The 26,106-nt window shown below is 37.4% G+C and overlaps 2 protein-coding genes across 2 annotated transcripts in view; both read right to left on the bottom strand.

Moving 5' to 3' along the window:
* Positions 1–26,106, bottom strand: part of LOC139131730 (low affinity immunoglobulin epsilon Fc receptor-like) — a 123,261-nt gene that overhangs the window by 83,565 nt on the left and 13,590 nt on the right. The window lies entirely within an intron of this gene.
* On the bottom strand, positions 52–19,816 carry LOC139130565 (aggrecan core protein-like). Its single transcript, XM_070696313.1, has 8 exons — positions 19,733–19,816; positions 16,213–16,609; positions 15,562–15,577; positions 3,460–3,875; positions 2,140–2,286; positions 1,624–1,709; positions 966–1,143; positions 52–343 (listed from the first exon to the last, which is right to left on the bottom strand). The coding sequence occupies exons 1-7, from the start codon at positions 19,814–19,816 to the stop codon at positions 967–969; spliced, it is 1,323 nt and encodes a 440-aa protein (XP_070552414.1). The 3' UTR covers positions 52–343; position 966.

Below are 26,106 nucleotides of genomic sequence, written 5' to 3' on the forward strand. Positions count from 1 at the left end.
GTTTACAATTTACTTAATTAACTGGTGTTACCGGTTTATATTTGACTGTTGTAAACTTGCTCCTCTGGAAAGTTTTCCTCGACCAATCACGACAGAAAATCTTACATAGACACCACCACACAATATTACATTGAGGTTGTTGAAGTTTTATCTTTTAGACTAAAACCCGACAACCGCATTTCGAAGAAACAAAGCGGTTAATCGTGGAAACGTCGTGAAAATCGTTGGCAAATACTGCAGAAAGGTGATGATAAAGTGCTGTGTTGTGTTATTCATTTTCTATTAGTTCCTTGTCAAGGCAGCTTATTTGCAAGCGTAGTTCAATTCCAGGAGTTCTGTTCATCTGCAAAAATTACAGTAATAATTAAAAATCATCATCACCATCATCATCATCATCATCATCATCATCATCATCATCATCATCATCATAGCTGTTAATTTTGATATTGTCTTAATTAAATAAAAATATAACTGTAATCTGTTTATTTTCGATTGATCGGTCGACAGAATTTCAGCCTAGATAAAATGAAGATTGGAAGACGCTTTAAATTATTTGTGGTTTGAAAAGAAACGGCTTTAAGTGTCTGAGCTGTAAAGCGCATTCACTCGACAGTCAAATAGTTCTTTGGAAGAAGCTCTACGGGTCGAAAAATAAAACGGTGCATTAATGCTATAGGGTAACATAATGTTTGAACAACTATTCGGCACCTTGACCTTATTACAATTCACATTGCATGATGTCATTATAATGAATGTTGAAGAAAATAATGCTAACTGACATAAATTTCATGTAAAAGTCGCATAATTTGAAACAAGTATGCGGCATCAGGTAGAGCTTTAAAACAAGCATAATAACATTGACAAAATAATATCAATGTCGCGAAATTTTCCGAAGATCGAGACAAAACTGTTGGTGTCATAATAATCATGAAAAGTACGTGGTTTGGTAATTATCGTCTATGTACCTTAACCAAAGTGAGGCCTTCGCCAGTGGTTGTGGTGGCCATGGCGGTATCTGCGTCTCTGGCACACGAAACGACGTCGATAGTAGCATCTTTGATCGTTCCAGCGTCCATTCCTGTACATCTCTACGCAGTCCTCCTTTCTGTGGTAAGGCCTACGATACCATCTTCTGAAATTGTACTACAGTAACACGCACATGAAATCATTGCTGTAACATTACCCCGTGAAAATGAAGTTTGGTATCTACGGTATAATTTTTTGTTTACTTTCAATTGTATTATGTAGTTTCCAAATAACACTTGGGGATGGAGATTATAAGATCTTATCTTTCATCATTAAATTTGTTTACGTTCAATTTTTCAGTCTTTGCCCCGGTGACTATAGTAGTATGTAAAGGTTATGCGGTTGTGTGGCTATGTCATAACATGTCGCCCATCTCCAACTATACATAACATTCATCTTATGGGCATGTGAACGTGTATGCTTTAATTTTTTCTCCCTTTCGAATATCGGCACTTTGCGAGATACAGATTTCCCCCGGAAGACAAGTCGCAGATTATCACGATGACGAAACTATCATACGTCACCGAGTCTTTCATTAACGACCTTTAACTCTCCAGAATGAGCTGTTCATTGCAAGATAAAATTATAGATCCTTACCCGAGATCGATCAGTCCATCTAAAATGTCTTTCACGACGTCTGTCATTCAATCCTATCCACACGTTTCCATAGCGACGTGCGTAACCTGATTTGAAAAAAGAGGAATGTTTTCGAAGACATTTAAAGCAAGGATCGGCTGCAGTGTCTCTTCTGCCACCATTTAGAAACCATAAGTTCTTCTGTATCTGTTCACTATATACAAGACGCCATTTCAAATCACAAGACGGCGATGCAGTATATCCATGTTTACAAAATGCTTCAAACAAAGGACAAGTCTTTCTATATTTATCCGTCTACATGTCTCTCTGTATGTTCCTCTGCCCGTTAAGTCTTTCTTGATATGTTAAATGATCGAAAAGTTGAAAGCAATGTAAAACATTTTTTCAAACTGAGTATTTAAGATGAAGATAGAACCCATTATCTGTCCAGTCTTTCCATCTGTTTGTCTGAAAGCTTATCAATTAAATTGATATTCCCATTTATCACCACAATTTATGTGTTTTCAATGACATTACCTCTGACAACGCGGTTCTGTCTGTAGTTGTGAATGCTGACGAGATTACCACCATATCTTCTACAAACTCGATATGCTTTATACCAGGAATAGCGGCGAAGAAATACTCTGTAACACTTCCAGCGATAGCAGCGCCACCGAGTGCGAGCTGCGAAAAAAACACGAAACACAACAAAGACCTGCATGGATACGACCGTGATATGACTGCAATGTTAAATAGTAAATATGTATTCGCTACACATGTGAATATTCCTTCACGAGACGACTGTTCAATTCTTACTGATGAACAGCCGAAGTTTTACATCACATTTAAGCATAGGTATAATAACTATAATCATTTTCCATTTTCAGCGAAAGTCAAAGATATAATTACTGTATAAATGCGTTCATGAAAGGAAGCTTTTCGCTACATTTTGAAATTTTGTATCATATGATCGGTGATCACCTGCTTCGAGTACTTGCAAAATGGTGCATTTCATGGGAAGGTGTTTGTTAAACACGTTGTCAAATAATGCCTGTAATGAGTGAAGCTGGTTCAAACTGAAGTCAAAGTATTTCCGAAGTTGGGAAGACTTGCACACATGGTTTTCAATCGGACAGTGCCATATTTGCAGAGGCATGTTCCAGTACTTTGTCTTCACTATTGTCTAAGTGTTTTGAAAAAGTGTCATTCGTTTTATCATAGCCAACACTGTGTTTGAGCATAGGTGATTCGGGTGATATCAATGAGTTCGCGATACACTGTTATTGTTTTCTTAAAGAGACATAAGCTGTAACTTGTGGCAAGTTTTACAGTATTCTGCTTCTGTATATCAACTACCGTGTCTGACCGTAATAAGTTTGTCATGCTGAAATTTCGAGTATTCTTTTTGTCAACACAGCTTGTGTGTGTAATGATCATTGTTTATTGTGCACAAATGAATTCTTGTCCGAACTTGAATACAATTTTCAACAATAACAACGGAGATTATACTCATATATGTTGTGTTGATATGCTAAATACTTGGCATTAAATTACAGTTTAGGGATTCAATGCAGAAAGTGTAGGGAAACCACAAAACAAAAGTTCTGAAAAAATAGCCAAAAGATACAGCTCATGGAGCTTTAAAAGAAAGTGAGATTTAGGCTGCAGGCAATTTCGCAGTATGAAAAACTACAACGGGCGTGCACTTAAGCTTTACGGTAGTGTGCGGTCAACTAATGTAGAATGGCTGCATATTGTCCTATGCATTTTCAGCTAAAGTTTGGCAAAACGAAAAATTCGGTTCAATTGTTTTCATAAATTTTAGATATTCTTCGTAACACAAAAATACATGCTTACCATCTTTCACGAGATCGATGGCCTGTTCATCCACGTCTTCACTGCTCTCCTCCATCTCATCGTCGGCTGAGCTCATTTCATGTGTATCTGTCTCTTCTTCCTCATCAACCTCTTGTTCTGCTGTTTCGTCTTGGTCAGCGCTTTCTTCTTCCAATTCTTCGTCCTCAACGCTGCGTTCATCCAGGTCGCTTTCATCGAATTCCTCCATGTCTTCTTCTTCCAAACTTCTCTCTTCCAACTCATCTTCTGAGTCTTCGAATTCGGTCCCAGACGCGACGTCAGGTGTCTCTTCAACGACAGGTGTTTCGTCGATGGTAGCCTCTGCTTTTGGTGCGGAGGCAGCAAAGCATGCTGATAGTACAGCTAGTACTAACAACGTTGTGATAACAACCCCTCTCCTGTTAACACGATTGGAACTAATTTGGGAAAATTGGATGAGAGTAATTATTAGGAAAATGTAACGAAATCGAAATTTTTACAGCTGAAATTTTACAAAATGATAAAATAGTGTAAAATTTGAAATATTGTTCTCATCGGACAAAACAACGAAAACACAACGATTATTGCATACCTCTTTCATCGGATTCATTTTTATGAAAATAAGTTCATTTTTGTGTAAATGTACTGAAGAAACGAGACAAAATGCTTAAAAATTTCTCTAATTGACGAATTTTGAGTCAGGGCACTTTTGAAATGCCCCTGACTTTTTCATGAATTTAAGGCTTCATAAACATAAATTTGAGTCAGGGCACATTTTAAAAGACCCTGACTGACTTAACTGTAAATCAATCGAAAAGCTTCATTTTGGTCGAGGAAAAATGACAAACTGACATTATTACTAGTGTTTCAGTAATGAAGAAACTACAGACAAACTCTCATATTTTCATTCAAATATAAATATTGTTCATATGTTTTGAACAATATTGCATTAGATACTATCATGCACTGATTCTTACTCATAAGATTTCAACAGCATCGTAAATTGTGTATAAAATTTTAAAGATGGTAAGCAAATATGGTGTAAAATTAGAGAAATTTCTAAAAATCTTGAGAAATTCTGCCAATCCAATTATCCCAATTTAGTTCCAATCGTGTTTGTAATGTATAATGATATCGAAAACATTCCCATAGACTCATATAGAAATACTATGCGTGTTTACCTTTTTATACATGTACAGAACAATGGATTCTTTTTCACGAGATTAGCATGTGAATGAAAATGGATGTAAGTTTACGGGCCCACGACTTTGTACATTATTAATGATGTCTGTTGTATCAAATGTAACCTTGACCGAAAAAAAATCGTTGGACCAAATTATGATATCCGTTATTTCGAAAACGAGCGATGGCCGTGAGTTACTGAACATTCGGCGACTAGTCTACAGACTTACATGCGTGACAAAACCATCGAGTAAAATAGTGATTTTGCTTTTGCTATTGACATTTTCACTTTCATTTCAGGTAATATGGGCCGAATAACTGAAATACTTCAACGTTTGCTCAAACTTTCCTGAAAGAAACTTTCAACCCGATTGAAACCACCGTATTTCAACAAGAGTCTTCCTAATCTCTGTGTTTATGGGAAAATTACAAACAATTCAAAATAATAAGACGGTGAAAACTTTTACTTTCTCCAAGAATGTTAAAACTACCCCCTCGTCCGCAATCAATAGACTATAAAAGTATAGGAAAGATTTGAGAGTCCAAATATCTGTCCATGGGGCGCACTCTACATCGAAGTGAAAAAGAAAAAAATGTTAATATCACGGCAGCCTGTTGCGTGACACAGGGTTTGGAGCAGGGGATTCCATTCCAATGCACGCACACTTTATGGCAAACTCGAAGTTAAAGTGACAACGGATTCAGTAAAATAGATTTTTACAGGTATACTTACATTTTTCCCGAGGTGATGTCAACAATCCTGGAGTGTTCTGCACTGTAACGTAAACGAACAGTGTCGGACGAGTGTCTGTACAGGTCGAATACCCCGTACTTTTATAGGACATCGATGTTATCATTAAATTAATATGCAAATATTTTGGGCTCCTGCAGTTATTGGATGCACCCCTCAAGATGACTTCGTTATTTTCTCTTTGGAAGCTTTGTTTTATGATTAAAGTCTATTAAAGACACCGACTATATGAACCTTAATTGCAGAGATTTACAGATCATCGTCCACTTCTGAATTTCCATCGGTAATTCAACGTGATCTTGACCATTTTTGCGATATTAAATATTTGAGATCATAGAGAGAAAACTGGGAGAGTAAAGTAAATTTGCCGGCGCAAATTAATTAGGCGAAGTGGTGAGGATAAATTGTATTTCATTTGTCTGAAACTTTCTAAATGCTATAATTAGAAAGGATGGCACGCTGGTTGATGATCTGAATAAACAAAATTCGACAACCAAACACGCAAACTGACAATACCAGATGAACGTTATTTGCTTTTTTGCCAATTTCTGATTTCTTTGACAGATATCTAATAAAATTGCGTTAATTGGATTGCAGGGTTTACACGATAGCCCTGCGACTGTCTTAGCAGGATGAAACACATAATTTGAAATGCTATCGAGACAGTGAAATCGTCATTTGCCTGAGTAACTACAAGAACACGCAAATTGTACATCGTGTATTTTACTTACCAAATTTTTTATCAGATACGAGTTTTCATTGATCAGTCATTTCAGAAAAGCTAAAAAATGTATGACAAACGACAAAGAATTTGAGCAAATAACAATTTCTGAATTCAGATTTACAACTCAATCGATGATGTTGTGGCTCTTCTATGACATCGGCCGTTTCATGTCGTAAATTACATCATAGCTCGGGACATTGCCCAAACGTTTTTCTTGTTCGTTCAAATTGATACAAAGGTGTGAATTTATGAAAAACAAACTATGTCACACCAGCATGTTAAGTATGCATAAAAAGTAAAACGAATACACCAAATTTTCCTAATTTTAAAAAATATGTTTTTCTTTCAAGTTGAAAGTTACAATATTAATATTCTCCAGGATTACTACAACTTAAAAGGTTGCAATTTATGACTGATAGGCAGCTGGGCAATGTGTGTGCTACACTGATGAGACAATTTGGAAACAATGTTGTCGAACATTTTAGCCAAATTAGTCGATAAACGGTTACTTTGGCAGGGTTTCTCACTGCAAATATAAAACATTGCTTCAAGTTTCACAATGATTAATCATAACCTTAGTGATTTGGTCGAAAGTTGACCAATCACATATCGATAGAGAAAGCGCGTCATATTTTGAATATTATGAACCAAACAGTAACGAAAATGCTTTGTTTTCATGTAGTGTGTTGAGAAAAAAGTCATCACTGTTTTTTCATTGAGACAATATTGACAAGATTATCGACAGTTTTTAGCTCACGTGTTCACACACGTGAGCTAATGTTATAGCGATGTCTGTCTGTCGTCTGTCTGTCTGTCTGTCTGTCCATGTGTGTGTGTGTGTGTCTTTTTGTCTGTCTGTCTATCTGTTTACACGATAACTCATGATCAAAATGACCTGAACAGATTCAAGTCAGATTTGGCAGACAGGTACCATATGCTACTTGCAAGAACTGAGTAGATTTTGGTTGGTGTGGCTTTCATATTAATGAAGTTATGCAATACAATTTTAGCTCACGTGTTCACACATGTGAGTTAATTTCAAAAAGATGTCTGTCTATCCGTGTGTGTGTCTGTCTGTCTGTCTTTCTGTTTACACGATAACTCAAAAACGCCTGAACAGATTCAAATCAAATTTGGTAGACGGGTACCATATGTAAATTGCAAAAACTGATTAGATTTTGGTTAGTGTGGCTTGCATATTAATGAAGTTATGCCATATCATTTGTTTAATATAATAGTTTCCCTATGGAGACAGTAATGACAGCGTCGAAATTTATCAGGATATACTGCACAAAATTTCATGAAACTCTTCACAGTTGACAGTCTCAGAACATTAGGATGATACTGTGAGTGTCATGTCAATTATCTGCTCCTTTGCATATTAAATGAACTTTGCTATGTAGTGACATAACTCTGAAATTCCTGCACCAAATGTGATGATACATGCAACAAATATTGATCTTATATATATATATATATATATATATATATATATATATATATATATATATATATATATATATATATATATATATATATTATATATATATAATTGATCTTAGAAGCATTTGGCAGTGTCAAGTTAATAAATATCTCATTTGCATATTTTATGATGTTTTGTAATTAGTCATATAACTCCGAAATAAATGCATCAAATTTAATGAAAACTGCTGCAGACTCTGATCCGTCAGATATCTGGCAGCATTGTAAAGCATTTAGTAGTGTGAAGTTAATTAAGGGTTCATTTTCATATTTAATTAATTTTGTAATTAGGTATATAACTCTGAAATTATGGCATCAAATTTGGCAACAGATATTGATCTGATAAATATCTGATTGTGCTTTAAACATTGAGCAGTGTCGATTAATTAAGTGTTCATTTGCATATTCATGGAACTTTATAATTAGCGATATTACTCCAAAATAAGAGCATTAAATGTTGATGAAACGTGCTGCATATGTTGATCTGATAGATCTAATGGTACCGAGAAGCATTGGGCAATGTCAAGTTTATAAATAGTTCATTTGCATATTTCATGAAGTCTTATAATTAGTCATATGCCTCCGAAAAAATGCACCAAATTTGATGGAAGCTGCTACAGATACTGATCCGAAAGATATCTGACTGTGTGGTGAAGCATTGAGTTGTGTCAACTTAATAAACAGCTCATTTGCATATTAAATAAAGTTTTGTAATTAGCGATTTAACTCTGAGAGTACACTGCGAAAGTTGATGAAACCTGCTACATATAATGATATAACAGATATCTGATTGTTCTGTGAAGTATACTACTATTAATGAACCTGTTGTAAAACACGTGAGCACATTTAGTTCACATCTGGTTTATTTTTGTCAAAAAAGCCAAACCCCGCTTCGTTTGCTCTCTTCGATACCGATCGCGTGTTACTTTGGCATGAATACTATCATTATGTTGATGTGTTACTTGAAAGTAAATACAGGCGAAAGTTTTCATTGGATATTGCGTAGCATCACCGAAGCGGAATTAGTATGTTGTACTGTTAGCATTACAATGATCAATTATTGTCACGTCATCGAAAAACCGTTTTGGATTCACGCTACCATGGTGGTGGATAGTGGCCTAAAGCGTGCCATAGTAGGTTTTTTAGGCGTTGATAAGCAGACAGTCTTGGAGGGGTCGCGGTCAGTCAGCTATGTATTCTTCACAAGACAGGCAAGCGTGTGCTATATATCGACCGACAGCTGTTTAACAGATATCAAATAAACAGAAATGGGCTCAATATTTTCATCTGAGTCGGACGTACAGTGGCAATATAACGAATTGAGCATGAAGTGGAGTGGCGGTTCCGAAAGGATCGGTACCGGTGGATAAGGGGTAACAGTGAGGAATACAATTCCCTAAAATCGATTCTTAAATTAGTAAGGGTATGAGAGAAAGTCAAGGAATCTAGGTGTACATTACACGAAACCAACTCGAATGTCGCAGAAAGTATACACATCTCGCCAGATTTTTGCGTACTAATTTTGAAATGAACATAGTCCATTTATGCTGTGAACATTTTACCAGGAAAAGCAGCTGTTCTACAATGGAGGAAACAGCCAGTATAGGAACGCCCAGGAAAACGTAAGCTTTTAGACAACAAAGTCAAATAATGTTTTGCATATGTACGCATTTTGCATAGTACGTATTATAATCGGCTACCGTTAACACGATCGGAACTATTTTGGGATAATTGGATTTTCATATTTTTCAAATTTCACAAAAGTGTTGGGTGCCGTATAGCTTAATGATGCCATATTGCAAATTACTCATGAAAACAAGTGTAAAAAGAAAAGCAGATGAGATTACATTTGTAGATTAAATAGGCTTACTTCACCATCCAATTATCCAAAATTAGTTACAATCGTGTTCGTTGATGATTGATGTAACGAACGCATATAACTACTTAGAGTAAAATTGAAAACCTAACACAGCTACTAAATTCGTGAGATTTTTTTGATTCATTGTCTCAATTTAACCTGTCATTTGCTGCTTTTGTCAACATTACCTTCGATTTGCTTTCATCCGGTCACTTCAAAGTGTTGCCAAGGAAAGGGCTTCTTTCAAAGTTTTTGAACAAAGATTCTCAGATGTAGAGAGGCACACTACAATAGAAATATTAAACACAGTCTCTAAGCAGGACATATAGAGTGCAATCTAGCTTTTGTTTTCAGAGATGTTAGACTGTAATCAACAAAAATTTGTTCACGGTTGCACTTATTGCTTTAGGCTGTCAAGTCATGTACGACATATTAAGCAACGCCGATGGAAATGATTGGTATCACAAAGATTGGAAAGAGTCTGTTAAGTATGTAACGATGGTTAAGTTGAGGATGAGCGCAATATATCTTTAGTCTGTCTATGAAGATGTGAGAGCAAAATCTTTCCCGCAATTTTTCTTGACCCTCGAGTCATGCACAAAGTGTGTAAACTTAAAGCCTCGGAAAACGAGTATTAATTTCAACAATTTAGCGTAATGGAAAAAAAAATTAATATAGCTGCCTTTCATAAGTGCGTGAGGATGTGTGTTACAAATAGTAAATCAGATCTTGTATTTAAAGGATTATGGCATTATAAATACTGATTCACTGATTCATTCATTCATTCATTCATTCATTCATTCATTCATTCATTCATTGGATTCGATGACGCCACTCTCTAAAGAAAAACAACATGCAGCGTTTATTTGCGGTAGCGAAGTGCAACCACTGAAGAACACGAACGTCATTTTGCCAACAAGAGTAACTACTTTGCCGACGCTCGAGCACTCGATAATACCATCGATGAAGTTCTATTTGTAAAAAACCCAATACGAGTCATCTCTAAAGAGGAATAAAAATGCAAGAAGTGAATTGGATAAAATGGAATACAGACTGACCTTGTGAACAGAAGAAATAAAACATAGACGTTCGGGTAAGACCCTTCATCCGCACTGAGAGCAGTTATGACATTATAAATAGAGACGACGAAAGAATGTACCGAGAAGTTAACGTTGTATTTTTTCTCATAACAAGTGATTTTATTTCCCACTGATGGGTTTGAAAGAAGTGTTATATATGTCTCTCACTCCCACAGATAAAAACATCTTGCCTGCTCGCACGAACTGTTGAGTCGGTGTGTTCTAGTTTTGTGTATGTTCTGTCCAAGGCTTTAAGCGTTATAATCGTCACTGACTTTCCTAAAGATTCATAGTCCCACTTTAACTTACAGAGTGCAAAATCCGAAGAGGGCAGCCTATTTTCCACTTAGACTTTGGAATTCCAAATTTTAAACTTCTCACTTCAAAGCTGGGTGGCCCTCTACAACAGTCGCTACAAAGCTTTGTATTAGTGCTTTGAGTATGGGAGCCCGAGGGCGCCTTACTGATCACAAAACGTCACGTTGTTCTAGCTGAAGCGTGTTGGAAGAGGAAAGAACTGGCACCCTTAAAAGAGTACACGCAGGGGAAGGATGTTCACTTTGGAAAACTAGTGTCTTCGTTAGCTTCATTAACCATATCCCTGGAGCTCTAACGCAATCTGATTAGACATTACTCTACATCTGATTTTAATCAGGTTGACTCTAACGGTCCCTCATTTATTACTCGAAGCAATGACTGAGGTAAGGATGTTTGGTGTTCACATGCAGTTTCACACCTTCAGTGTGAAGGCTAAACGCGCTTCTGGCACGCAACAAGTCCCCGAATTTTCGTCTTTAAACTACGACCACATCATGACTTTTTATCTTTCGTAATGGAATTGTGCTTACGTACGACGTACGACGTCTTCAAGTGAGCAAATCCATAGTTCATGATCGATATTACCTGTAAATGGACGATAGCTGCAATCTTTGCGAATATTTTCATTTTTTTCGTTCATGCTCTTTTTCTTCTCCCTACAGTTTGTTGAAATATTAAGTACTAGCTTTCCCAATATGACGCACCGTGTAGAGCATGCGTTGTGGTTGGTGAAAAGTGAATTCTCGTCCTGAATTTCTTTCAGTTCTGAACAATACCATTCGACATAACACACAGAGACTATGTTTACCAGTCAAAGATTATGTATTTTTACATGATGTAAGGCGTGTAAGTCGACACAGCATACCATAGACAGAACAGACGCAGTATTAAGTATAGAGTGTTAAGTGTAATTATTGAAACCAGTGCTTCGGAATGTGATTCATTACAATCAAAAACACACACAAATTTCCTTCTCATTTCTACAGAGCGCTCACATTTGGATTTCCAAAGTGACCAATCCTGCAGTTTGTCTCTATGCTCAATATAAGACCGAGCAAATGGTGACACACATACAGGGCAGATAGCCTGAGATAGCAATTAGTTCATTGTTTGAATTTTGGAAAGAGAGAGCGATGCACGGACCATGCCTGAAGACGGATCATAATAATAAAAACTGGTTTTGATGTTTTTGAATATGTTGACGACCAATGCATTACCGAAATGTATTTATCATCACATGATATGACAGTGCGACCCGATACAGCACTACGATAAGGTATACCGTGGTCAAAAAAGCATTAAACAGTCAAATTAATCACAAAAGAAAAGATTCACGTGTCAAATTATGTAAATAAGCAGAATATCTAATGAGGAAATAGAACATATCCTGATATTAAATTTTTGCTTCAATTATATTCATTGCATGCAAATATATAATGAAACGGGACTGTCATCATTAATACATTACTTAATTTCACTGTTGTTGCCGCTCGTATCTGATGTACACTTTCTTCTCTAGAGGGCGTCCTACGCGGATAATGGAAAAACGAAGTAAAGCACACGAAACATCTGCTGACACTAAAACGAGTTACGTTTGAGGTAGTTGAATTCTGATCTTTTTTCCATAATACGATGGAAACCTGACGAAGACCCTAACAGCCGTATGTCGAAGAAGGAAAGTTAATAATCATGTAAGCGTTGTACAGAAATCGTCATCGAATAATTCAAGAAGGTTAGGATGGATTATTTGTCTTGTCCGATATATATTTATTCGCCGTCAAAACAGTTACATGTCCAGCAGAGTTCCATACCAGCAAATTCCGTTCAGCCGCAAATGATCAAAACAAAAATGCAAACACTTTACTGCACGTAGTTGCTCGACAGAATTTGAAATATAGATGCGACAAAATTGCCTCGGCACTTACACAATGTTTTCATTTATTTTGAAAGTAAGGGCATTAAAGCAGCTATTGGGGGACCTTTGCCTTGCTATTATTCGTAAAGAGTGACATCATTTCTTGAAAAATTTTAGGCTTATACCGCTGGTACCAGTTGTGGATGCTGACGAGGTTACCACCATATCTTCTACAAACATGATATGCTTGATACCAGTTGTAGTGGCAAGTAAACACCCTGTAACACTTCCTGTGATAGCAGGCCCAGTGGAAATCTGAAAAAAAAAACACTGACTGCGACTGTATTGTGACTAGCAATAAAGTACCGCATAGTCTTAATATGCATTCACTATGCACGTAGATGTCAGTTTGCAACAGGACTGCTCAATTCTCATTGAAGCAAGGTCAAAGCTCCCCATTCTCAAGAGCGCCCTCGAGCGACAGATCTTTCTGCCTACTAGCCCATAATCTCATAAAATACATCGTACCAGCTTCGAATTGCATCCTATAAGTGATAATAAGTGATACCTATCTGGAATAACTCGAACAAAGATGACGAAACTTGCTGTTTATATGGAAGACAATGTGGTATAACACTAATGATAATTATGTTAGTATTTTTAAACCGACTGATTACTAATTTAAATTTTAACGATCTTTATTAATTAGGGATATATCTGTGGATTGACTTGCCCAAAGTTGATGATACTTGCAACCTACATTAACGATACTATAATATATAACATCATTGAAAGTCCTTAAGCATTTTTACATCAGGTAATTATTAATGTGAATATGTAACAAATACCCAATTAAGATTATATATTTGGATTGACTCAAATAATGAAAATTATTTATTGTCAAAAGATACTACTGTCCTGTAATACCGAGCTTTACGTACAAATGACAAAGACAGACTTTCTGTGAACAAAACACGGGTTCACTTACACTCAACTTGATAACTGGTCACAGTCTAAGAACCCACTTAAGGTAGTATGCACCTGTTAAGTGAAATACCTCAACTTTTGCTCAAACTTTCCTTACGCAATATTTCAACCGTTCTCTTTCAAAATCAAGAATAAAAATCAGGGGTCACCGTGCAAATTTTGGCACTAGAGAAACAAGTAACCCGAGAATTATCAATAGTTAAATTCAAAATGGCCGTCATCCCTGTGCTTACATTAGGAGAAAAATAAAATTTTCGAATTTCGAATTTTCTCTTTCCATGGTAACTTTGGCAAAATTGGAACAGATGATTGTATACCTTTTAGCTGCAAACAATAGTTCTTTTACCGGTTTCATGATGCATTGCGCGTTAGGGTATACAAGGCGTACGTTACTCATTGAACTTTTTAGCCGTTTCATCGCCGATGGATACAGAATACACAAGACAATTTTGACGATGCAAATTTGTGTCAGTCTTGTTCAACAATCTGTTGTCAAACACAAAATGAGTATGCTTTTGTTGTTTTGAGTGTGTATGCAGTCTTTCATCTAGCCACGACAATCCATTGTGGAATAACGGGCGACGCGCTGACCATTAACGTTTATTTGTGGGCAAGGGCGAGAGGAAAGCCAAAAATTAACGGGCGAGGCTTGCCGAGCCCGTTAATTGGCTTTCCTCGAGCCCGCGCCCACAAATAAACGTTAATGGTCAGAGCGGAGTCTGTTACCACTCCATTATATTATCAGCGAACCCGAGAAATCCGTCAAAATTTGCGAAAATTTCCGGAGCGAACGACAACTGGGCCCCAGAAACTGAGCAATACGCGACGCACTGTCACGCGCGCTGTAAAAATTGGCAAATCCGGAGATGTTTTCAGAAAAAAGTATCTCAACATGACCTACAAGTGCTTCATTTTATTTTGTGATTGATGGTGATTTACGTTTGAGCTGTAAAGTTACGATACTTTGAGTTGTTAATCTTATTATTCATATTCACGGGCATGTAAACGAACCATTACTGTGTATTTGTGGTCAGTCACGTGGTTCAGCTCGACCAATCAAATGCGACAGGCAGGGCATGGTAATAAATGTGGGATAACGGGAAAAGGTCGTCTATAGAATACGCACTCTACGACGCGCGCGTCCACTGTACGGGACCATGCGTGTTCACTGTAAAAATTACAACTTAGCTTTGATGGAAACCTATCTTCATACAACTTATTTTCAGAGCTTTTAGCATGAAAGCGGACGTTGTTAGTGATGATTGAATGATCATTATTTTATCTTCGAGTTGTAAGTTTTAAATGTTTGAATGTCGATATATTTACAAAGTATTTAAAAATCCAAAAAAAATACTTTCAAAAGGACATGTTTCTCGTCAAACTGTGATTTTCCCCATTTCACATATTTGGAGGGGTGATATTAAGTGATGAAGCATTGTAAATAGGCTGGTTATCCCATACTTTTATTTGATGCATATAATGTGCAATATTTGAACAATAATTTATGTGAAAATAATGATTGGAAATCTAAATTTAAATAATTCTACAAAGTACGGATAAGGCGTGGTCATTACATTTAAGTTTGCAACAGCCTTAACTGTTGTTTCGGAAGGCCTGAGAAGTGATACTTTAAATTCTTATGCACATTTTCAGCGGAAAAATAGCTAAAACTTTCATTTATTATTCATTATGGTTCACATGTAAATAAAATAAGTGCAGCATTTCCAGAAAAGGAACTGAAAGTAAATATATCGGGTTGGGCAACGCTTACGGGAGATTCATAATTTCTGTCATTCATTCGAATGGGATAAAGTGGGTGTATTTCAAATCCTTCTGGCTGCCAAATTAATCCGGTGACATGTTGATTTTTTTGTCGTCATCTCATACTCACATATAAGTCTTACTGTTAGAGAAAAATAACGAAAATTGTTGGTCAAAAATTTAGTGGTTCGACCATCCTTAAGTTTACTGCGGTTCTCTCTGCATTTATGAGTGATTGGCATCAATATAGGCACAATAGTTCTTGACATCTGGTTATATGTGAAATGTATGTATGACATGTACATTCACTGCTCACTATTAACACAAAACTTTTCCTATGCTGAAATTCTTACGCCTGCAACTGACATGTCGAAAAGTACACCGAGAATAGCCAGTGTAAATCTGAGGTCATCACTGAGGGTCATCACGTTTATCTTACTCCATGGGAGAGGTGGGGTAGCCACTTTTTGATTTCCGCAAAAAATAATGCACCATCACCCCATGCAGGAAAAGCTGATTAGTCCATAATTATACGCTGCATACATCGAAATCGTTTCCTGAAAAGCGAGAAGGAGCTAAAATTTGCTGTCTACCGACACTGTTTGAAAAGTATATTTGCTCCTGTACAAGAGATTTAGCCGTCACAACTCCGAGATAAACCATGTCCAATGGCCACATGTTACATTGAATGCACTTACGAAAAAACGTTGACCAATGCAAAACTTGCCATAATCGAACACATTGCCTAGAGAAGGGTAACCCAAAATACATGCTTACCGTCTTTCACGACCTCAATGGCTTCTTCATCGACGTCTTCACTGCTCTCCTCCGTCTCATCGTCGGCTGTGCTCATTTCATGTGTGTCTGTCTCTTCTTCCTCATCAACTTCTTGCTCTGCAGTTTCGTCTTGGTCAGCGCTTTCTTCTTCCAATTCTTCCTCCTCAACGCTGCGTTCGTCCAAATCGCTTTCATTGAATTCCTCCATGTCGTCTTCTTCAAAGCTTCTCTCGTCCAAATCATCTTCTGAGTCTTCGTATTCTGCCTCAGACGCGATTTGAGGTGTCCCTTCAACGGCAGATGTTTCGTCGATGGTAGCCTCTGCTTTGGGTGCGGAGGCAGCAAAGCATGCTGGTAGACGGCTAGTAGTCACAACGTTTTGATAACAACCCCTCTCCTGTAATGTATAATGATATCGAAAAAAATCCTACAGACTCATATAGGGATACTTCGAGCATTTATCTGGTTTATACTTGCACAAAACAGTGGCTTCTTTTTCTCGAGAATAGCATGTGAATGAAAAAGGGTGTAAGTTTACGTGTCCAAGACTTTATACATTATTAATAATGTCTTTTCCATGAAAGGTAACCTTACCCGGAAAAAAATCAATCGGTGGACCAAATTTGATATCCGTTATTTCGAAAAGGAGCGATGGCTGTGAGTTACTGGACACCATAGTCTACAAACGAGTAAAATAGGGATTTTGCTTTTGCTATTGACACATTTACTTTCATTTAAGGTTGTATGCGCGTGATAACTGAACTGAATACTTCAACGTTTGCTCTTACTTTCCTAAAGGAAACTTTTAACCATCGTCTCCCTAATCTTTGTGTTTATGGAGAAATTACAATAAATTCAAAAAACTAAGACGGTGAAAACTTTACTTTCTCCAAGAACAATAAAACTAGCTCCCACAAGCAATAGACTAGAAAAGAGTAGAAAAGATTTGAGAGTCCGAAAATCTGTCTATGGGGCGCATTCTACCTTAAGTGAAAAGAAAACATGTTAATATCACGGCAGCCTGTTTCGTCACACAGGGTTGGGAGCGGGGGGATTACATTCCAATGCACGCACACTTTGTGGCAAAATCGAAGTTAATTAAAGTTACAACGGATCAAATACAAAGATTTTAACAGGTATACTTACATTGTTCCGGAGGTGATGCCAAGAAGCCCAGAATGTGTTTTGCACTGAGCTGTACTTCAAAAGAACAGTGTCGGACGAGTGTCAGTACAGGGCGAATATCCTAAACTTTTATAGGACATTGATGTTGTCATTAAATTAATATGCAAATATTTTGGGCTCCTGCAGTTATTGGCTGCACCCCGCAAGACGACAACCTTATTTTCTCCCTGCAAGCTTTGTTTTATGATAAAAGTGTATTAAAGACATGGACTATATGAACCTAAATTACAGAGATTTACATATCATCGTCCACTTCAGGAATTCCATCGGTAAATTCAACGTTATGTTGACTATTTTTGCGATATAGGAATATTTGACATCATAGAGAGAAACTGGAAGGGCAAAGTATAGTTGAGGGTGCAAATTCATTAAAGGTGGTTTGCATAAATGTATGGTTGAAAAAATTTATTTGGCTTGTCTGACACTTTCTAAATGCTAAAATATGAAAGGATAGCATGCTTGTTGATGACCTGAATAAATAGAATTCAACAACCAATCACGCAAACTGGCAATGCCTTATTAATGATATTTGTTTTTAGCCCATTTCTGATTTCTCTTACAGAAATCTAATGTAATTGCAGTCGTTGGATTCGATGTTTTACACGATAGCCCTCCGGCGGTCTTAGCAGGATGACACGCACATTTTGAAATGCTTTCAAAGCAGTGTCATCGTCTGAGTAACTACAAGAACCTCCGTGACAATCCCAAAGACTAACGGCACATTCTTTCATCACCTCACAACGTCATCGCCAAAATCATTAACGCACTCTTTATGAGCTAAAAATCAATCCAAGCTGTCTTTTTTATTTTTGTCAAAAAAGCCAATGATGCTTCGTTTGCTCTCTTTGACAAGGTACGATCTTGGGCATGACTACTATCATTATGTTGATGTGTTACTTGAAAGTAAATACAGGCGAAAATTTTAATTGGATATTGAATCACTGAAGCGAAATTAGTATGTTGCAATGTTAGCCATTACAATAATCGATTATTGTCACGTCATCGAAAAACCGTTCTGGGTTCACGCAATCGTCGTTGTTCCGTTTTTCTTGGTGCTGGATAGTGGCCTAAAGCGTGCTATGTATTTATCGATATAGCGAACGGATATACGGTAACTACCTAGAGTAAAATTGAAAAACCCAACACAGATGCTAATTTAGTGAGAACGTTATGTTTCATTGTACCGATTGAACCTGCCTTTCGCTGCATTCGATAACGTTTACCTTGGATTAAATTGTGGTTTAGGGGGCTAGCATTATAATGAAGTTATGAATTATCATTTTTTTCATGTAATGGTTTCCTATGGAGACAGTAATGTCAGAGTCGACATATATCAAGAAATACTAAACAAAATTGCAAGAAACTTTTCACAGATGACAATCTCAGAACATTATGATGATACTTTGAGTGTCATCTCAATTATCTACTCATTTGCATATTAAATGAACTTTTGTAATGAGTGATATAAGTAAAAAAAATCCTGCACCAAATTTGATAATACCTGCTACGAATATTGATCTGATAGATATCTAATTTGTATGAAGTTAATAAGTAGCTCATTTGCATGTTTTATAAAGTTTTGCAATTAGTTATATAACTCCGAAGTAACTGCACCAAATTTGATGAAATCTGCTGCAGGTACTAATGCGGCAGATATCTGAGTTTTTTGAGAAGCATTTAGTGGTGTGAAGTGAATTGAGCGTTCATTTGTATATTTAATTAACTTGTAATTAGAGATATTAATCTGAAATAATGGCACCAAATTTGATGAAACCTACTATAAATATTGTTGTGATAAATACCTAATTGTCGCGTGAAGCACTTAGCAGTGTCGAAGTTAAGAAGTAGCTTATTTGCATATTTTATGAAGTTTTGCAGTTAGTCATATTACTCCGAAGTAACTGCACAAAATTTGATGAAATCTCCCGCGACAGATATTTGACTGTTTTGAGAAACATTTAGTTGTGTGAAGTCAATTGAGCGTTCATTTGTGTATTTAATGAAACTTTGTAAGTAGTGATATAACTCCGAATTATGGCACCAAATTTGATGGTGCCACAACAGATATTGATCTGATAAATAAATATTAAGGCAAAAAAAAAAGAAGAAATGTTTCTGGTCAGCGCGCGCGTCACTTGAACAACAGCGCGTCACCTTTTTTTTGCTGATTTGTGGCCAGGCGGCTGTGGCAAACTACATACTGATTACTATAACACCAAACCAAAACGGCTGAAGAGAAAGAGAAAATTCTTTGGGGCACATGATCAGTGACTGCATGAACAATTTAAATGTTACTATATTGATAAAACTGTAAAACTCAGTGTTCTCCCCAGACCATAGCGGTCCCGCTACGCTTTCGCCTCTCCCCGTACGCTTTGATTCTCCCCGGACCCGTTACGCTTTCAAATAGTTCCGCCATCCTTTAGTTCACACGCTTTGCGTAGCTACCAGCTGATGCATGCATTGTCTACACATTAGCGCTCACTGCAATTTTCAACCTGGTGGAAGGTTTGAAGTATGGTATGCATCAGATAAGTTGTCCGTAAGTGTTGAGAGGAACGTTAAAACAATAGAAGAATCGGCTGGGTTGTTCACAAATTTTCATTCCAGAACGACTATTACGACCAACAAAGACCACTCATAGGCCTATACATCGCGGACAAGTGTTCACAGAGTAGTAGGCGGTGTAGCACTAGCAGGGCCTTTGATCACATTCCCATGCTTTGATCAACGAAATGGATCGCAAAAGAAACAAGAGTTAACTGGTGAGGTTGATTATGATTGTACAACGATGAGTTTTGTCCTAGTACGATCACGATCGCGATCGAGTTCACATTGCATAAATTTCAATATGGCGGCGGCCATGTTGGTCGACGGGTTTATAACGTGTTGACATTGATACTGGCGTCGCGTGTGGTGCCACTCCGACACGTCCTCTGAAAGATTTTACACCTGATTTTCGAGGGATTCTAGTCGTACTTAGTTCATGTCTTGTGATCATCTTGGTGGTATTTTTAAAATCAAGAATCGAACGACGATGTCCAGTGGCAGTAGAAGTTATTGGGGGGGGGGGGGGGGCGCTGGTTGAAATCTATCCCCGTGATGAAAAATTATTCGCGGTGTTTGTCGTTCAAAAATGATATAAAGAATTGTGTAAAGCTTAAACTTGTGAATTTTCCTCTTTTTTGGCAAGTTTTGACAATTTATTAGCAATATATGTATTAATGAAACTCCAATCAGACGAACCATTCTTGCTCTCAAAGTTTCAATCTGAATCTTCTGTTTTAATTGCAATTGTAATTACAATACTGTGATGATTTATTTAAGTGTAATAAAGAGTTTCCATGATGTTCAAACTGCACACTTGTGTGTTACCATTGCATTTTGTTGTGAGTGTACATGTATGTGTGGATGCATGTGCAAGCTTACATCCATATGCAAATATAAATTAATGATATGCAAATGATTATGCAAATTAGCTGCTACGCTTTGGCGCTTTAACTGACCCTCCTCTCCCTCCCTTGAGGAGGAGGAGAAGAAAAAAAAATCCGCGTCGCCGCACCATTTTTTAAAGAAAGGCCTGACCAGAAACATTTCTTTTTTTTGGGGTGGGGGCCTTACTGAGAAGAATAGGGCAGTGCCAAGTTACTGAGTAGCTCATTTGCGTATTTAATGAAGTTATATAATTATAAAATTAGTCATATAACTCCGAAATAACTGCACAGAATTTGATACAGATATTGATGTGATAAATATCTAACTGTCCGCGTGAAGCACTGAGCAGTGTCAAGTTAAATATCTCATTGTATATTTATTGAACTTTGTAATTATGATTTAACTCCAAGAGAACTGTGCAAAAGTTGATGTAACCGGCTACGTATGATATGACAGATATCTGATTGTTCTATGAAGCGTACCGCTAGGTAACGAACCTGTTTTAAGGTATACTGTCACCTGTTCCAATTTTGCCACAGTTACCATGGAAATAGAAAATCTAACCAATCACAGATTTTAAGCGGGGTTTTAAAAACAACGCCCTCACATGGGCATTTTGAATACCAAGGAACGCCTCTTTGACCATATATGGGCATATTAGATTACAGGTGACTGTAATACCTTTAAACCACGTGAGCACATTCAGTTCACACAAATGCTACTTTTGTCAACCTTGCATTTTTACGGCGACAAACTTAGCAGCGTATCAACGACGATTGGATTGGATATTAAATTACTGTTTCGTTAAAATGTTGATCACATAATGACATTATTCAGTTGTTTTAGCTATAGAGATAAATGCGTTCCTGTACGAAGCAAAAATGAAATAAAAAGCCTGTTTCTCTGTTGCACCCTCAATAATTAATTCAACGAATTAAAACAATTTGAAAGTTTGGGACTGGATCAATATGGGTTCAAGGACCTTGGGCTGTTAGATCTTCATTACATCACAAAAAAGAAACATTTAATCTAAATTTGAACTCTTATCGGAAAACTTCATCATAAGATATTCAAGCAACTATATTTTGAAAGTGGATTATTTTGAGCTGCTGTTTCTAATCGAAACGGCCTAAGTACTCGCTACACGGAAAGACAAAGACTTTTGACCTGTGGCAGTCTTGAATTTCGGAAGATACAAATTTCCCTGACTGGCATCACGGGTGTTTGATAAAATTCAATGAAAAAACGTCAGTCAAATAAGGAAACGTGTGGTCATTGCAGGAATTGCGCCGAGAGAGTGCGATAACAGGTAAAAACATCAATTGTCTGTTATATTCGACGTTGTAAAACTTTCCACAACCTTTCCTGGAATCCTCAGTATCAGGATCGATTTTTGGTGAGGAAGTCTGTGGCTTCAAATTTTAAAAACAATGCACACCACGTACAGTAAATAGTAATCGGGTAAAATACATTACATCTGACCCATTTTTCGTTCGCGTATGTTGCTTTCATAGACAGATTATGGAGTTTCAAAAATTTCAAGATGTTGATGCTGCACACGTAATACAGTTACTTGAAAAAAGCACAATTGGCATCCTGAGACAAAGGAGTGATTGCTCGACACAAAAGTAAATGAACTTTAATGTTAAATGAATATTAAGAGTTCTTGCGACTGAAGAATTACAACAATTTTTCAACAAACAGGACTGTTCGGCATACTCCACGACTCTTCTGAACGCATGCCCTTGTAGCGGCTAAATTACTAATTTCTTTATCGGTTCGACAGCATGGTTTGTTTTGTATATTAGGCCACTTAAAGAATATTCTTTGTTTGTCGTCCTTTGATGTTTGAAAAACCTTGCAGCCAACCAGACAAAAAAAACCCAAACAAACACAGACAAAAGCACAAGTGTATTACCACTAGCTCAAATTTAATTTAGTTTCTTTTAGAAAAATAATATTTTTTGTAATAGTGTTACCACTGTGTTTGTTTTCATAAATTCCTCTGAAAACCTATCAGAGCGCGGACAGCAAACAAAGAATTTTATTTAAAGCGCATTAAAATGGCACTCCCACTTGGTAACATTTTTAAAACACAGTTTTTTAATGCCAACGGTCGATATTTGACGTGGCGACTGCGCGCGGATCGCGAGATATCGATAAAAACATGTCTTCAAAAAAGTAAAAGTTGAATTCCGGTGGCCCACCTGAATTCAGCTTCCGAACATTGATTATTCGGCACTGGGGCCATTGTCAACTAAGCTATGGAGTACAAGTCTACGCTGACGCTGCTGTACGCCACTGTACCACTCGCGTCGGTGATCGGTCATGCCCCGTGGGAGAAAGCTGAGTCTTACTGATTTGGCGAATAAACGAAAAACAACGCTTGCTGATTCCACCAGAATTCGCATAGGTGACTAGCACAGCCACGTGCGGTTGATACACAGCGGCCGCCGCGTGGTATGCATAGACGCATACCACGCGCGCGGTGAACCACACGTACTGTGTGGCAGACGACAAAATGTAGTCATCGGGGGGCGGCTAATATTTAACACGTAAATACTGATGTTTTTCTGTGGTATTGATTAAAAATATAATTCAACTGATTTAGAATAATAAAAACGATAAAAACTATGGAGAAGTTTTTAAAAACTTACCTGAGGTAAAGACATAATGCTGTATATAAAGTCTTTGCAGTGGGAAGTAAATTAATTGCGTCGTTCGAACTTATTATAGGCTCCCTAGAATATCGTCAATCAACACAACAACAAACCTTCGGGGGATTTCGGGTCAAAATCAGAAACGATCGTAAAACTTGGGGATGTGAAAAATACGCTCGGGAAATGACATGTTTTTATCGATATCTCGCGTTCCGCGCGCAGTCGCTACGTCAAATATCGACAATTGGTATTGAAAATGTTTTAAAAATGTTACCAAGTGGGAGTGCCTCTTTAATGACTTCATTCAAGGTAGTAATATTTATTTCACAAAATGGTGTTGATATCCAAATACATGAGTAGGACATTCTCCAGGTGAACTTCAGTACATCAAGCGGCATTTACATACCGTCTTCAGCACACAAACGACTTAGAAAATATCTTTTGTGCAGATTGTTCCCTTCTCGTAGTGTTAAAGATGTCCTTAACATTTAGATTCCCAAATTATCTCGATTCCAGATTCAACAGACATTGACATCAAAAAACAATTCTGCTTTCCGTTTTAATGTTTATTTGAACACAAAGGAGAACAGGAGTCCCTGATTTGTCCATGTATCAGAAGTAAATTTGTTTGTTGCTTGCTTTGCCACCATAGCATATGTCAGAATACCATTTCCTTGATGAGGAGCGAGAAGACTATACGGTGGAATATTTTGGGGATGGCAACGAGGTAATGTCCAGTTGCTATTACAGTTATATTAATGTGTGTGATGCAATCAAATTGCAGCGTAACCATCTTACCGACAGATTGACCCTTTCACACACGTACAATTTCGTGACAGTGGCAGCAAAATGCCTAAATCAAAATGCTGCTTAGAAGGGTAATGATCCATCCATCCATCCATCCATCCGTCCGTCCGTCCGTCCATCCGTCCGTCCGTCCGTCCGTCTTTCAACCTAAATATTTTACAACGGAAAATATTGACGGTATTTTCTGCATGTGCTTCTAAGTGAACCCCAACAAGTGTTAAATAAAAAGGGCGAAAAATGTAAATTCCAGCTGACTGTTCTACTGTAAAAACCATCGCGTCAAGAAAGTAGAGGCACATAAAACACAATCAAGAGAAAATGTGGTATCAACTGGAGCCCATCCTGGATTTTCTCGCCTGTAGAGTACTCCCGCTACAACCGTTTCATGATGTATAAGTCTGCAAAAATTCGCCATCCGTGAGTAATACACCTTTAAAATAATCCCACGTTATAATTACAAGTATTAAAATGTCTTGGCCTCCATTTCTGTTGTTCAGTTAAGTAAGACATTAACGCGATTGTGTAGGGCATGAGGAATTAATGGATTAGGGTAACAGCACCAAGAACTGTATCGGCTGATCTGATAGGTAAAGAGCAAATTTTCTTTTTCTCAGTGATACGAACACAGATCAACAGATATATGTCTGCTGCGGCCACGAAGCCCTTGTGGTCTGGTATTTACTGGAGCTGCGTCCGTATCAGTGAAATGAACTTCTAAATTTCCACCAATTTCGTTTTATGACAAGCCATTTTGCTAACAATTTAATCATATGGCAACCCAGACTATTTTTGCGTGCGCTGTAACATTAAAGAAATATTCAGTCAGGCATTTATTAATGTTCTGTCATAATGAAGGAACAACGACGAGTGGACGAATAGAGATCTCATTGAGAAATACCCTCAGCAGTGGGTCCTGTGCTCTTGTCAAGCAGGACAGTCTTCGGAACCTACTATTGTCCAGTGATTGTACTTGTCAACAAATATTTAAAGCGAAAGTTATAGTAATTGCTGAGTGTATTACTGTTAAATCATCGCGTGAAAGCGTAAGCATGGCCAGGTAAGTGAGGTCAGTTAAAACACAATCATTATAGTTATGAGCTGCATCCCACCAAGTTGGGATTCCAACCATCTGTAGCGTACTCTCCAGACAGCCATTTACAAATTTCATTATTCCTACATGTTTTAAGCTAATCCTACGTTAGGATTACAAGTGAACGTATTGTTGATAAGTTGTTCACATGAACGCACGAGCGTCTGAGTACGTATGGCTCCTACATGGGTAAGAACACGAAGAAGCTGATGAAAGCGTATGTGATATATTGGCGCCGGTCGGCTCTGCATTTTTAAATTGGTGTCTGGGAGCCTCCAAAATTTTCTGACCTACAGAAAATGCTGACTTGCGATGTGTTTGGGGCGGGGGGGGGGGGTTGTGAAAAAGAATTGACGAAATATTTTCTCTTCCGGTCCCTTGACATGACTGTTTAGGATGTGCGGTTATGGCTTAAGGCTTTAGCATGGGACAACAACTAAGAACTGTATTTGTTGATCTGATAGGTAAAGAGCAGATTGTCGTCTGCTCACTGTTAGGTAAAGTCCGATAGTCACAATAGGAATTACTCTATCTCGGAGGAACAACATCTTTGCTTGCTTGATGACGGTCTTCAATGGATTCAACACTTAGGGGACTACATAATCTTGCAGAGTTGTTGAAGATAGAGTGGTGGATGAGACATCAGACAATTTTCAAAACGAAAAGAAAACATGTCATGACAATATTTTATTGCTTTAATGCTGATATTTATTATTT

This window comes from Ptychodera flava, chromosome 4 (assembly GCF_041260155.1).
Source record: "Ptychodera flava strain L36383 chromosome 4, AS_Pfla_20210202, whole genome shotgun sequence".
NCBI classification, from domain to species: Eukaryota; Metazoa; Hemichordata; class Enteropneusta; family Ptychoderidae; genus Ptychodera; species Ptychodera flava.